This window comes from Camelus bactrianus, chromosome 6, assembly GCF_048773025.1.
Source record: "Camelus bactrianus isolate YW-2024 breed Bactrian camel chromosome 6, ASM4877302v1, whole genome shotgun sequence".
Taxonomy (NCBI): Eukaryota; Metazoa; Chordata; class Mammalia; order Artiodactyla; family Camelidae; genus Camelus; species Camelus bactrianus.
The window spans coordinates 77,811,949-77,827,543 of NC_133544.1; the positions used below are offsets into that span (position 1 = coordinate 77,811,949).

At 34.4% G+C, this 15,595-nt stretch overlaps 2 protein-coding genes across 3 annotated transcripts in view; one reads left to right on the forward strand and one right to left on the reverse strand.

Annotated features, from left to right (window-relative positions):
* Nucleotides 1–889: 889 nt before the first annotated feature.
* On the forward strand, nucleotides 890–10,769 carry SLC24A5 (solute carrier family 24 member 5). The gene is made up of 6 exons (XM_074366592.1): nucleotides 890–901; nucleotides 3,518–3,618; nucleotides 5,323–5,606; nucleotides 7,723–7,929; nucleotides 9,866–9,967; nucleotides 10,447–10,769. Exons 1-6 carry the CDS (start codon nucleotides 890–892, stop codon nucleotides 10,767–10,769), a joined length of 1,029 nt encoding a protein of 342 aa, XP_074222693.1.
* Nucleotides 3,261–15,595, reverse strand: part of MYEF2 (myelin expression factor 2) — a 37,165-nt gene continuing 24,830 nt past the window's right edge. For both annotated transcript variants that reach the window (XM_074366077.1, XM_074366078.1), the window contains one exon: nucleotides 3,261–11,498. In XM_074366077.1, the coding sequence (XP_074222178.1) occupies nucleotides 11,335–11,498 (164 nt within the window). In that variant the 3' untranslated portion in view covers nucleotides 3,261–11,334. The remainder of the gene's footprint in view (nucleotides 11,499–15,595) is intronic.

Sequence of the window (15,595 nt, forward strand, 5' to 3'; positions counted from 1 at the left end):
AACCTTTCTTTTCATAACTCAAATAGAGCCCAGTGCCTAGCAACAAGCTTTATTGTTACTACTTTTTGAAAATGAAAGTGTTCAGTAGGGCCACCTGTTTCTTCCCTTGCATCAGCTAGATAGATCACATTTTCTCTCCTGAGACTGAATTTTTCTAATGAAGCATTCTTCAGCCAGCATTAAATGAAGCTGCCCCGAGTTTAGACAGTTACTTCAAGGTAAAGCATTTTGCTCTTTTCCAATTTCTTCCATATATTAACTAGCCCTGATTTGATTTGAGAAGAGGACTCGTGGTAATATCCAACATCACTAAATGTATATATTGTCTGGAATATGCTGGGAAACTTCTGAAGTATTCCTGATTCCCATTAGCTATTTTTCCCCCGAGGTAGAAATGGAATAGGAGTAGTCATGTACCAGTGCCCAAGGCAAGGAAGAAAATGACTCAATCACCCCCCACGTTATAACTAAGCGCCATTCTTATGTTGGGTTTTAGGGTGAGAGAGAAATAGCACTGGACTTAGAACCAGCAGATGGGGTTTATGCCCTAACTCCTCACATTTAAGATCCTTACTCTCCATGCAGCTTTGAGTTACTTACCTTTCTGGACCTGTTTCTTTAACTGTAAAATGGAAATGTCACCACTCATATCTGAGGATGGTTGAGATTATTAATTTATGTATATGAAAATGAGTTATATATCATGAATGTAAGACATTGTTTACTTCTTACATAAAATGAAAAAAGTTAATCACAGACAATATGCTTCATTTTGTTCTATTTCAGGTTTATGGTCAATTGATTCTACTATATATCAGAGTTTAGTAAGAGTGTAAATAATATATATGTATTATTTCTATATACAAAATCATTCTAACCAGTGTAAGAAATGCTAGGAACGGTAAGTTACATAAATTATTACTAGTCTCTCTTCATCAGTCATCACAGGTAGATGTCCATCAAGCAACATGACCAAAGGCAAATAGTGGAGAGTAAGATAGAGGACCTGGGTTAGGTAATTCCAACTGTCCTGAGAGGACTCTTCACAATGGAGGCTTAACAGGTGGCAAAATGGCTCTGACTAGAGCTGGTTGGGCCGCTGACACCAGGTAACCCCCCGGGGATAAAAAAGATGACTGGGGCTGGTATCATCAGCAGGCAGTATTGTGGATGGCTTTCCAAGCACTGCCGTATTTTTCATAATAAAAGCCGAAGTCCTTACTAGGATCCACAAGGCCTTCCATGATCTGGCCACCTATTACCTTTGATCTCACCATCTGCAGCTCCCCTTCACACACTTCACCCCATACACTCTGGCCTTTTTCTGTTTCTTAAACACCCAGGCTAGCTTCTACCGCAAAACCTTTGTACTTACTCCAGCTGCCTAGAATATGCCTATCCCAGGTCTGTGTGGGGCTAGCTCCTTCACTGTGAAGTCTTGGTAAAGTTACCATCTCAGTGAAGTCCTTTCTGGTTACCCAAGCTAAAATTACAATCTTTCCTCTATGACATTTGATATCCACCTCCAACTCTGCTTTTGCTCCTTCTGACATAATACATATTTTGCTTACTTTGTCTGTCTTTTCTCACTAGAATTAAACTCCAGAAGAGCAGAAGCATTTGTCTGTTCTGTTACTGCCACATTCCTAGCACATAAAAAAAGCATTCGGCATGGTAGGTATTCAGTAAATACAACAAATAGGGTTCCAGTTATCTTCCACTGCTTAACAAACCCCAAAACTAGTGGCTTAAAAGAAAAATCATTTTATACCTCTCATAGCTTTGGGGGTTTGTTAAGCAGTAATGGTCCCTAAAGGCAAGAAGTAATAAGGAAACATCTATCACAGGTGACAGAGCCTCCACCAAGCACACCTAAGTTTGAGGGTCTGGGAAGACTGTCAAAAACCAATAGGTACAGTAAACAATAAACATTAGCAGAGGATTGGGAACCTGAATTTTAGATCTAACTTTGACATTAACTTTGTGACCTAGGGCAAATAATGCCTAGCATGCTGTCTCTGTCGCGGCTATTTTTAAGTCTGCCAGTGAAGGCTGGTGGGGGACCTGATGCAACTTGGTGTCAGCCTTCCCAAAGCAAGGCAGTTTCTTCAACATGGCTTCCTCTTTCCTTCCCAGAGTATGTCCCTTAGCTCTAAAGTTGAAAGGGTCAAAAATTTCTTAAGACTCTCATCCTATTAATCATTAGAGAATGGACTTGCATGCTTTTTAAGTCTGAGGGATATACACAAACTATTTGAATAGTAGTATTTTCTTATATTTCCTACTCGAGCAAAGTTTTGATGATTCCACATTTCAAATCAATAGACTATAATTATACAATAGAAAACCTTATTGAGTTTTTAATTTTTTCTCATTTGTATTTAGACAAGGTTGAAATCGACAATTTGTGAATAAGCTCCTTAATTCAGCTTCACTTATAGACCTTAAAAACTACCAGTATTTCACTTTGTTCCTCTTTCAAGTAGATTAGGACTCCTGGACTACTTTATTTTCTCAGCTCCCATTGGAGCACCATTGACAGTATAGTTTTAAAGAAGTCATATGGTTGCCATACACCCACAAGCCCTATAACTATAAAGGAATCTTTTCTAGGTCCCAAAAAAATCCCATATTGTGGCACTCAGGATACTGAGTTGCAGCGCAGTTCCAATACTCTCCTGGCCTTCTCTCTTTCCGCAGAGGCATTAAGTAATGAATTAATAAAGCAAGCAAAACACTGCATTCCTCTATTTTTAACCTACATTTTATTTTTCCAGTTGAAGTTAGTGTTAGTGCTTTTCTGTGAAGATGTATTTTGACACCTATTGCATTTCGTTACAAAGTTCTATCTTTCATTTGTCACTTTACCAGGCATAACATAATTTCATTTGTCTTCAGCCTTTGGATTGTCTCAGGATGTTGCAGGTGCAACTTTCATGGCAGCCGGTAGCTCAGCTCCTGAACTAGTTACTGCTTTCCTAGGTAACTATCGCTCGTTATATTTTTTGCATATTTGGTGTGATTTTATCCTCTCCAAGTCAACACTAACTTACCTACCATCTTGCTCATAGGTGTATTTATTACAAAGGGTGACATTGGCATTAGCACAATTCTTGGATCTGCAATTTATAATCTCCTTGGCATCTGTGCAGCCTGTGGCTTACTGTCTAATGTGGTAAGAAAACTTCATTCAACAGAATTTATTGTCTTGACAAATGACAAGGACTGTTCACAGGCTAGAACAAACAAGGCACTAGTAATGTGTTCAACTAAATTTATTAATCAGTAGAAAAACAACATGTATTCAATTTTAAGTTAACCCACAAATAACTCTTGGTCAAGTTTATGAAAATCAGAGTCGGTTTAGAAACACAATTTTTCTTAAAATTCTTTTTTCTCTAAGCAATATGCAAAAGATAATATTTAGCTACAAATATACAATTTTAGTATTAGACTAAGCAAGTACTTGAAGAATTTACAGTGTAATGGAAACAGTAAATTAATCACCATTTTGCAGGTTTCAACGCTATCATGTTGGCCCCTATTCAGAGACTGTGCGGCATATGCGATTAGCGTAGCGGCAGTTCTTGCCATAATATTTGACAACCAAGTTTACTGGTAAGTTTGAAACAATCATAACTCTTACATAAAACAATTACAGAAAATATTTTATAAAATTCTGATGGTTTGGTAACATTTCTTTTTTTTCAGAAACATTTCAGTTACTTCTCTAGTATCTGCGACGTCCATACCATTTCCCAGTAGGTCTCCGAGCTAACCTCCTCATCACAATCGCTGGTTGGGTTCTTCTCCCTTCTTTGCGATTTCTTTTTAGTCAAGTCAGTCTCCCTTCTGGTCTCACTAACCACTGGATTTACCACCCTTCCTTCTCCCCACTGACTGCCTGTTCAGGAAGTCTCCCAACTTTTGTTGTTCATTAAAACCCCAACAGGCAAATTTGTTATCTACTGGATTGTTTACCTTGCCTAGGTTAGAAGTGGCTGTGGTCATAAGATTGGAGAGAGAAGATGAACAAGGAAGTAAAAAAAATCCCTTTAAATTCCTCCAACTTTCTCTGATGTTCATTTAGCAAGAGGAACTACAGCTTGCTTCCTCTAAAAATCAAAAATGTTTAAGTTTCAGTATTAAAAATTGTTTGCTTTCTTTATAATCTCCCCATGTCTTACTGTTCCAAGAAAATGAAAATGGAGGATGACTTAGTGGAGAGAGTAACTTTTTCAGTCAATAAGTACCAAATATCTACTAAGTGCTTATCAGTATGCTAGGAGTATTAAGGGATAAAGAAATGTAAAACACAGCCACATGAGTTGTACACTGCCAGTGCCAGAGGACACTAGAAAAACAGAAAATGAGGTAAACAGCACCCTTCTAGAACACTACTTGGCAGCACTGCATAAATAGCTGCTGTCAAGAAGCTTTAAATCTAGCAGGGAGCAACATTTCTAAGTGAATCATCCTGAAACCTAGTCTCTCTCGCAAGGAAAGACTTTTGGTTACAACAGGGATGCTTCTGGGACTCAGCAGTTGTCTGAAAGGGGACAATGACTGTGAGAGTATCCAAGCTAATGATCCCTCCATTAGGGAAACCAAGAACTCTGTGCTTTTAAGCTGTAGCAGAGATTCACTGGCTATAAAATAAAAGGTAAGTGCAAGGTTCAAGTGTGATGGTATTAGCTAATCACAATTCTTTAAATAGCAAACCAGAGTATAGGAAAACAGTTCTCAGTGCCTTAGGTATCATTTTATTTTTGAGAATATTCTTGTTTTCTTGTGAATGCAAGCCAAATTCATTTACATTAAAATCATCAAAAAAAAACTCTGTATAGCAAACTGAAAAGCTCCAGCCAAAGCCTAACATATTCTGAATATTTTACACAAAATCCCCATACTAGAACAACTGAAAAGAATATATACTATTTTCTCTTATAATTATACTCTTCCAATGAACTGAGGTGGAGAGCTAATCACAATCATTTGTTTCACTTTTGCTTTGAAAATCTGTAATTATTATTATTTTCAAAGAAATTTTTATGCCTGCCATTTGGAAGGGATCTACAAATGAAGACAGGAGTTTATAATCCTTGGTTTTGAAATATAAAGGACAGTGTCAAACTTTCATCAATAAATGTTTAATAATGCTGTAACTAAGTCTGGACATATCTACAAAACCAAAATATATCTAGCATATTTCTTTGTTCTATTGCTGCATTAAAAAATTAAGCAGATAATGCCCTAGAGCTATTAACTCTAAAATAACTTCCACTTTTAATTTACAAACACACAAATTTCTCTAATTTATAGGTATGAAGGAACTTCACTACTTTTGATATACGGATTATATGTTTTGGTGCTGTGTTTTGACATTAAAATTAATCAATATATTATAAAGAAATGCAGTCCTTGCTGTACCTGTCTCGCCAAAGCTATGGAAGAGAGAAGTGAACAGCAGCCACTGATGGGATGGGAAGATGAGGATCAACCATTCATCCGTCGGCAATCAAGAACCGACAGTGGAATATTTCACGAAGATTCTGGCTACTCCCAGCTTTCTGTAAGCGTACATGGTCTTAATCAGGTTTCTGAAGGTAATAACCACATTCTGCCCACTATTAAGTATTCACTAGCAACACAAACACAAGTACTATATACCTATTAAGTTTAAAAAACACAATGGGGACTCAGAGATGATGAAGAGGCAGCCCTATCCTTAAAGAAGCTTCTGACACTTTGGGGGCAGGGAAAGCAAAAAAGCTAAAATATTAAAGTTTAACTACTGTAAAGAGAAAGAAAGAGTAACTGTGGTTCCTAAATGAGACAGATGGTATAAAATTTGATGAGGATGGTTACATAGGAAAGACTACCACAGAAAAGGGAGCATTAAAACTAAGCCTTGCAGAAGAGTAAGATTTTAACTAACAACGTGCTTTATGACTAAGTAACAACTATTATTAGACTAATAAAGACTTCAATAGCTGTTACTTATTAGTCATAAGCAGATCACTCAGAGATAACAGTAAAGAGTATTCCATGGATTGACAAGCAAGTAACATGAGCAAAAGGCTTACCCAAAGACTAACATAACTGGAGCACAGAATGTACACAGTGTGGACGCAGAGGAAAGCAGGACAGAAAGGAATAGGACAGTCATAAATGCTAGATTAAGAGTGCTTGCAGGCTTGTGAGCAGGGAAGTTATCAGAACTGAAATATGGGATAAAGGACATGCAGGCCCTTAAGAGGCTACTAAAACAACTCATGTGCTTAGTGTCTGTGTAGACAGAGTGAAGGCAGTAGGACTGAAAGAGAACAGACGTGAGACAATGCAGAGGAAGCATCACCAATACTAGGCAACTGCAGGGTTACATAGGGCCAGAAAAGGGAGCAGAGATAATTTTGAGGCTTCGGTCATGACTGACCAAAAAAGTAAGAACACCACTTACAAATACTAGGAATTTAGGAAGAAGGGCTGGTGTGAGGAAAAAGAAAGAAGGAAGGAAATAGTTGAGTTTAAGCATGTCATTTGAAGCAGTAGCAAAATATTTAAGTAAATGTTTAGTAGGAAGTCAAATTTAGCTACGACCAGAAATACAAATTTATGGGGTTTTTTTTTATAAAGTGGTTGTAAGAAACAGTTTAAATTTTATTTAGTACTTTAGACAGGGAACTTATTCTCACTTATTACTTAAAGAAATTTAAACATAACTTTTTCCCTTCTTAAAATTATAGTTTCTAGTCTTTGCAGGTATAAGAGGTATACATCTATAAGTTACATTTTGTGACCAAGAACTCAAAAGAACCAGTCCCAGATTTTTTTATTACACTAAAACTATATCTAATGTTACTTACTGGCCCATTGGCTGAGGTTTGGCAAAAAAGTTTTTGTGAGTTATTTTACTAGCACTAATGTAATGTGATCTGATCTAACATATAGTATTCTAAAAATAAGTCACAAATTTTAAACAATTTTAAAGTTAATCCCCATTTTTATCCAATATATTATTATTGTCTTCCACTAACTTAATGAAACAAATTGAATAAAGAAACATACTCAAGTTTTATAAGTTACATTAAAGATTCTATACTAGTCTCTACTTCCTTAAGGTTCATTCCAAAAATTGTGAATTCTGTGTTTAGAAATTAATGAAAGAAAATAATGAAACAAGATCCCCACAATCACTTACAATTGAATTAGAAATATTAAACTTAATAAAAAGATTTCTGCTATAATTATAGGGAGTATAAATACTCCCTAAGTATACATTATCTGATACACAAGGCAGGCTAGCGGAATCATCAGTATTGGGAAATGGAGACAACCGAGGTGGCTAAGATGCCAGGTTAATCCTATAAGCAAAAATTACTATAAGATTATCCACACTGTGGAAAATCAAGAGATGTTGAACTGACACCTCCTAAACATTATGTCTCTAACACATTTAGTGAATGACCAAGCCACTTTGATGGATTCAAAGCCCTAAATCGAAAAATGCTGAGAAAATGCTGACATTTTTATACCATCTGCCCTGAAGTCTCAATTAGTTTCTGTTCGCCAGCAATATCAGTAATGAGGTATTTGAATGTTTTAAATAGCCTCTTAAAAACTGATACAGCTAATTTATTTCAATATAGCTTTCTAAATGGACATTTCTAACTTAACTGGCCGTTTGAGAAAACTCAAAATCGTTTAATTTTTCCTTAACAGATCCACCAAGTGTTTTCAACATGCCTGAAGCAGACTTAAAAAGAATTTTTTGGGTACTATCCCTTCCGATTATTATACTACTTTTTCTAACCACACCAGATTGTAGAAGAAAGTTTTGGAAAAATTATTTTGTGATAACCTTTTTCATGTCAGCATTGTGGATATCCGCATTCACATATGTCCTAGTTTGGATGGTCACAATAACTGGTATGTATCTCAAGTACAAGAAAATAATTTAGAAATAAAACAATCAGTTTTATATAAGAACAGTCAGCATATATTCACTAAATGTAGTCTAGCTAAAGAGCAATTTTTTTTCAGCAAAGACTAAAGATTAGTGCTATTTACAAAAGATTAAGTATTAATATACCAACAAGATCATTCAGGTTTTGTGAGTTTCATATCACATAACAGGGATATGATTATACAGCCCAGGGCTACAAGTCAAAGGATCATTTTATAAATGAAATCAAATTCACAGAATGTCTTTCTTATGCTAATAATTAACTCACATTGCATGGGACTACAATATAGTCTTTATATTGAATTCCATTCCCTAACAAAAAATATAGCAGGTTGCCAGTGTTTGGAGAAAACAATGGGTGTTCACTGTTTAACTGGATTATATTTTATTTTGCTTTTTAATATGGCAATATAAAAGTACTATGAAATGAGTAAACAGGGTATAAAATAAAGTCTCATTTTAGGTTTCTACTACCTTCATGATTAAGATTTAACTATTACTGCTTGGCCATAACCAGCTCTAGTCCCACAAAACTCCTAGTTCAGAAGGAAAAACTGAATATAAACATAGAACAAAAAAATTAGGAATTTCTCCCAAAAAGGTTAACCTGAATGGACCTATATCAGAGGTGAGCAAAATACTACCTTTGTGCCCAAATCACTGGATCTTCTGTTTTTGCAAGTGAAGTTCTACTGAACATATAATCTTGCCCATCCATTTACATATTCCCTATGGGTGCTTTCACACTACACTGGCAGAACTGAAAAACTGCAATGGAGATCATACAGCCACAAAGTCTAAGATAATTACTATCTGGCCCTTTCAAAAACAAGTTTGCTGACCTCTGACTTTTCCCAAATTAGTATGTGACTCAGAATAGTAAGGTATTCTAGGAATATTTTTTTTCTTTTTTTTTTTAATGAGTAAGATGAAAAAGTCCAATATCTTGCATATTAAAACTCTAAATTTTCTCAGCCAGATCACATTTGACATTAGGAAAACAAGAAAAGAGCAAAATCAAGTACTGTATCATAGAACAGCCCCGACGATGAAAAGTATTAGTGTTATTTGTGTACATATGAAGTCTGGTAAAGCAGGAACAAAAATTAACAACCAATTACAATTCCAATATCAATATACAAGCATGCAATAAATATGCTACTTGAAGTTCTTTTAATTGACATTTTAAGAAAAAGAAAGAAGGTAAAGATTCTAAAGGAAGTTTTCAATAACAATATTAAGAGCAGTTACATGTACTTTCTAAAAAACTTTCCTCTAGTTCTGTTTCCCAAAATGAATACATTTATGAAAAATGTTGAATTGACATCAGGTTTAACAGAAGTACTGAACTGGGACCATAACGTTGGAAAGACTAGAGGAGAATCCTATTTTGTTTTCCTAAGATTTATGGTACTTTCCCAAAGAAAACAGTAAATTAAAGTATATCACTAAAGTACGACTTTAAAAATGCATACCATGTTAACACATTTACAGTTTTAAAAAAGGTATCCATAATTTGCTTAAATCTGACCTCTTTAGGAAAAATGTTTTTAAAAAGAAAGAGAGAAAATGATCAATCTCATTAGCATATATTAAGCAATGGCCTTGATAACATCAAAATATCAAAAACTTCTGTAAGCATACCAGGGAGGGAAATTACTCCTTGGTATCTTTAGCTATCTTTAGATATCCATCATTAAAAATCTGTGCTACCCAGGTTACCCAATTTACTAATATGATTCAAATATTTTGCCAGCTAAAATCTAAGTACATTTTGGTTCTGAAATCTAAAATGTGCCCACCTTCTTTTTGTTCAGGAAAGAAATATCTGAAATATCTACAGAGAACAGTCAGTGAATCTATAAGATTTGTAACTTGTAATATCTATGTTTATTACAGGGGAAACATTAGAAATTCCAGATACAGTAATGGGCCTTACTTTATTAGCAGCAGGAACAAGCATACCAGACACAATCGCAAGTGTGCTGGTTGCAAGAAAAGGTAAGAACAAGGTCCCTCAAGCTGCAATGCCCATTCTTAAAGCCTGGCTGAAATACACTGAGCAAAGGTATCTTTAGAATATTTATCTCCTTAGTAGCATACTTTGAAGAAAAAAAGAAAAAGAGTGACTCAAGAGGAAAGATTTACTATTTAACAGCAGATTAATTTCACTAAATCTAATCCCCCAAACAATTTTCATCTGAAATGTGCATTAAATAATAATTAACCATGTTAGAATGAAAAGCAACAAGTAATCTACATACCTTATTGAAAAATGGTTTAATAAATAATTATTAGATAAATAAATGTTAAGACTTTAAATACTAACCCCCCCAAAATTAAAAAATACAAATTCAGTAAGACTTTTGCTCCAATACAATTTTCCAAAACAAAAAGTATCCAGTGTTTTTCTTTTTATGAAGCTTATTAATAAAATACAGTATTGGTATGCACATTTTAACAACATGCTTTTCTTACAGGCAAAGGAGATATGGCTATGTCTAACATCGTGGGATCCAATGTGTTTGATATGCTGTGCCTAGGCGTTCCATGGTTTATTAAAACTGCATTTGTAAATGCATCAGCTCCTGTAGAAGTGAACAGTGGAGGACTAACTTACATAACTATCTTTCTCAACATTTCAATTATTTTACTTTTCTTAGCAGTTCATCTCAATGGCTGGAAACTAGACAGAAAGTTGGGGGCAGTCTGCCTGTTGTTATACTTGGGGCTTGCTACATTATCAGTTCTTTATGAACTTGGAATCATTGGAAATAATAAAACAAGGGGCTGTGGAGGTTAATGTTAATAGTGTTATGTGAAAACTGTGAACAATGTGGAGGGGCAGAGAAGGAAAACTCCATTTCTTCATTTAAGTCAAATAAAAAACTTCCTAAACTTTGGAATCTAAAACTTCTTTATCGCCAACAAAAAGTAATTTAAATCCAACCAAAATCATATCCTAATTTGTCTGAGCCCTTTCTTTTCAAGGACAATTACATATATAAAACAGAAGTTTTGAAAAAACCATCTATGTTTTTACCTTACAATAAGTTGATAAAAGCTGGGGACACTTGAACAAACAAACCCCACTATGTAGAACTGAAAATAACAAGAAAATGGCTTATTTCATTAAAAATAGTATAACCATTCATTTAAACTGAATGACCAGACTTGCTGTCTTTAAAAACCCAAACTTGAGATTAACAAAAATCACAGTATATTTAACATTATACTGTTAAAAGCTGGTGGGAGTTTTAAAAGTTCATTTTTACAACTTCTGTAAGCATTCAGTATTACTTAAAAAATGACTTTTACTAGGAGATTCAGCAAAACAGATGTAAGAATGTTCCAACCGTGGTTTCAAATTATGCATTACGATCCAAGCGAACATCAATTTCTCTGCCACTGATTTTTATGCCATTCATTATTCTGCAGGCTTTTTCAGCTGATTCTGGGGAGTCAAATCTGACTGTTCCACAGCCTTTTGACTTTCCATTCTCCATTTTTATTTCTGCAAACATTACATGACCTGGAAAAAAACAATTACTATTCAGTTTAAACAGGTACCATTTCACTACACAGGCTTGAAGTTTTTTCATAGCCAACAAAGTGACAAGTAACTTGGCTAAAAACATTAACATTAATGATTTTAAAATAGCACATCATATAAGTATTATTCTCATCATTCTATATTCTGAATATAATGCAATTCATACAAAATAATGAATATACACAGGTTGTAGCACACAAAATTGAAATCAAAATAAATTTGCTAAGCATTTAATATTAAAGCAAAATTTTTATGCTAAATCCTTTTTCCTGAAGTGAACTTTATAGCAAGATAAGGTAAGCTAGCACAAAATGACACCAAGTCACCATGCCTAATGACAAACTTACAAATTCAAACAAAACTATTTTTAGAAAAAAAACTGCTGCTTTATGGCCCATACCCTAATCTCTCTTCCTTCCCTTTTATCCCTGAAAATAGTAGTAACTGCCCAGAAATTTAATTTTTACCAGGCCATAAAGGGCTCCACTAATTCTGCTTTTTAACCACAGTGCCAAAGTCATACATTCAATATTACAATTTGAACTCCAAATGAAAGAGTGGCACCAAGTATGCTATGGAAACAGGCACGGGAGAGATACTATAGACTTAAATCAATAAAGATAAAAAACAATGATGAGAAGAGCACAAAGAAGAACCTCAGAGAAGCTTCCAGGAGGAGGAGTAAAAACAGACAATTGTTTTCATATAGTTACTATCATCACTGATTCTATACAGACTAGTATTTGAAGTAAATGGATATCATTTATCAAAATATGTGGCCATAAAATTCCATCATCCAAACTGGAAACTTCAGATAGTAAAAGGGAGAGTTATTAATAACCACACACAAACAGCAGATGTAAACAGTGAGTCTATCCCCAGGCAAAAAGGGATGTATGATCACTCAATTCACAGATTTAGATGTGAGGTGTGTGACTACTTACCATATTTCCCTCCCCTTGAATATTATAGTTACCAGATCACTGTGGGCTAATTTTAGTCTGACAACAAAATCAGAGAGCCAGACATATTTAGTTCTATAAAGGAAGGGAGAAAAAAAAGAAAAGAGGGGAAGGGAAAAGAAAAGTGCTTATCAAAAATCACATGAGCCTTTTTTCCAAGTGATGGGATGAATTTTTAATCTCAATCATGAGTAAGTTTTTTTTTCCTGTTTAAATTTTGATCTGAATGATTTATACAACATCATGAACTACTTACTTTTCTACTTTTGTTTATTCATCTATCCCTGCTTGCCCCATTACTGAGTTTATTTTTTTTAACCAACTGGTAGTTAATCACTTACTCAATATTAATTACATGGTCCAAGTTAATAAATACCATAATGAGCCAAAACCATGATCTGTAACCCAGGTCAAGGAGTCTTTAACTGTGTTGTAAAAGTTATAAAACAGACTAACTCCCAGAGAAATTTTATCACAATGGTTAAAGTGGATCCAAATAATTTTTAACCTACAACTGGTAAAAAGCATACCCCTCTTCATTGTTAGTGGTAATGTAAATTGGCATTGCCACTATAGAAAACAGTATGGAGATTCTGCAAAGGATTAAAAATAGGACTGTCATATGATCCAGAAGTTATACTCCTGGGTATTTATCCGAAAAAAAACAAAAACACTAATTAGGAAAGATACATGTGCCCCTATGTTCACTACAGCATTATTATAATAGCCAAGATATGGAAGCAACCTAAGTGTGCCCATCAACAGATGAACAGATAAACAAGATACACACAAACACTAGAATATTACACAGCCATAAAAAAGTATGAAATCTTGCCATCTGTAACAACATGTATGGACCTGGAGGGTATTATGCTGAGTGGAATAAGTCAGACAAAGACAAATACTGTATAATTCCACTTATATGTGGAATCTAAAAAACAAAACAAATAAACAAACAACAAAACAGAAACAGAGCTGTAGATACAGAGAACAAACTGGTGGCTGTCAGAGCAGAGAGGAGTGGGAGAAGGAACAAAATAGGTAAAGAAGACTAAGAGCTATAAACTTCCAAATGCAATATAAGTGAGTCACAGGTGTGAAATGTACACTGTGGGGAATAGTCAATAGCTATGTGGTTTCTTTATATTGTGACATATCGTAACTAGACTTATTGTGGTGATCATTTGAAAAGTATGTTGTGTAACAGGAACTAACAGGGTTGTAGGTCAATTTATATTTCAAAAGCAAAGAAACAAACTCAGAAAAAGAGATCAGATTTGTAGTTTCAGAGGCGGTGGGTGAGTGGGAAGGGGGAATTAAACAAAGATAGTCAAGAGATACAAGCTTCCACTTATAAGAGAAGTAAGTATGAGGGATGTTACTGTACAACATGATAAATAAAATTAACACCACTCTATGTTATATATGAAAGTTGTTAAAAGAGTAAATCCTAAGTGCTCTCATCACAAGGAAAATGTCTATGAGAAGATGGATGTTCACTGGGCTTGTGATAATCATTTTATATCTAAGTCAAACCATTATGCTGTACATCTTAAACTTATACAGCGCTGTATGTCAACTGTATCTCAATGAAACTGGAAGAAAAAATTAGAAAATAAACACACACAGAAATCACATATTCTAATAAACATCATAAAATCAAACCGGAGAATATATTTTAAAAAAACTTTAAGGACAAATGCAGAGTCATTTCCAGAGCCCACTTAATATCTTGAATGCTGGGACCTGAAAAAGAGCAAGTTTAACCAAGCATACCTTGGTAAATCGCAGTACTTTACAGTGATTTTGAAGAGGACTGTGAAGAATTTTCAAGAGCTTTTAAGATTAAAAGTTCTCTGTTATCCTAAATTTACCTAAAAATTTAGGTTTTTTTCTTAACATTAAGTATCCCACCATAGTTTTATTAACAATAGTAAGGTTTCCTCAAGCAAGAAATCTTCAAAACTTCAAAGGAAAATATGATTACCTTTTGCAAAATCTGTATCTCAATCTTTCAGGACAAGTTTCTCTCTTTTTCCCTCTTAAATTTTCTGTTTAGGAATAATCATTCAGACCCCCCCCAAATTCCTGAACTCACAATGATCTAAAGGCTTTTCTAGCTGACAGAGTCTCTTGGCTAAGATACTAGAACATTCTTACAGTTTGGAGATTCAAGCTTACAGAGAAAGTGGCTTATAGATACTTGTTTCATGGTTGGACTGCACAAAAAAAAAAAAAAAAAAAAAAAACCCAGTAGGTATAGAACCAGAAAGTTCTGTTTTCTAAGCTTCTTTTAATTCCATAAAAACATCAATTGAGATATTTGCCTTCTAAAGATAAATAACTGAGGAGAAAAGAATTTAGTTTAAAATAATTAATTAAAATCAAACTTCTCTGGCTTTTTATATGCTCTGAGGACTCTTAAATAACTTAAACACCTACTGATCTTGTGTGATTCCAAGGAAAACAAAATAGGACTGCTAGTTTAGCAACAGTATACAGCAAAAGAGTATGCAATGAGAAATCAGCACTACAATAATCAAAAACACTGCTGTTACATATACTAGTTATAGAAATGACTTATCCTGCAATAAAAGAAACCTTCCCACTTTATTTAACCAAGCCTATTAACTATTCTTGTGGGGAATACTTTGGAAAATGCTGATATAAAAGCATATCCAAAAATAGGCCAAATTAAAGAAAGTAATTATAAACAAACAAATAAATGGTTTAACAAAATCTACTTTCAACATAAAGCTGTAACATAATGACAGGCCAAAAAAAGCAAAATCAGATATTCTACAAGAAACTATAATTATAAGGGACAAAAAAAAATTCCAGTGTTTCTTTACAAACAAAAGATAGTGACTCTATTTGTGAATGTTCTGCATATACTGTTTTTACTGTTACTGCATTATTTTTACTGTGAACTCATCCTAGAGTTAAAGTCTACTGGTCATGCTTGAAGCAGTCTGTGCTTCAGTAAACACTGAAGTCTCCATTTTCTATGCAGTTAACAGGCACATGATGCAGGAAACCACACAATGGGCCCTGTGAACAACATTGTATCTGTCATGGTTTAGCAGGAATAACTAAGAATGGGCTCTCCCTGCA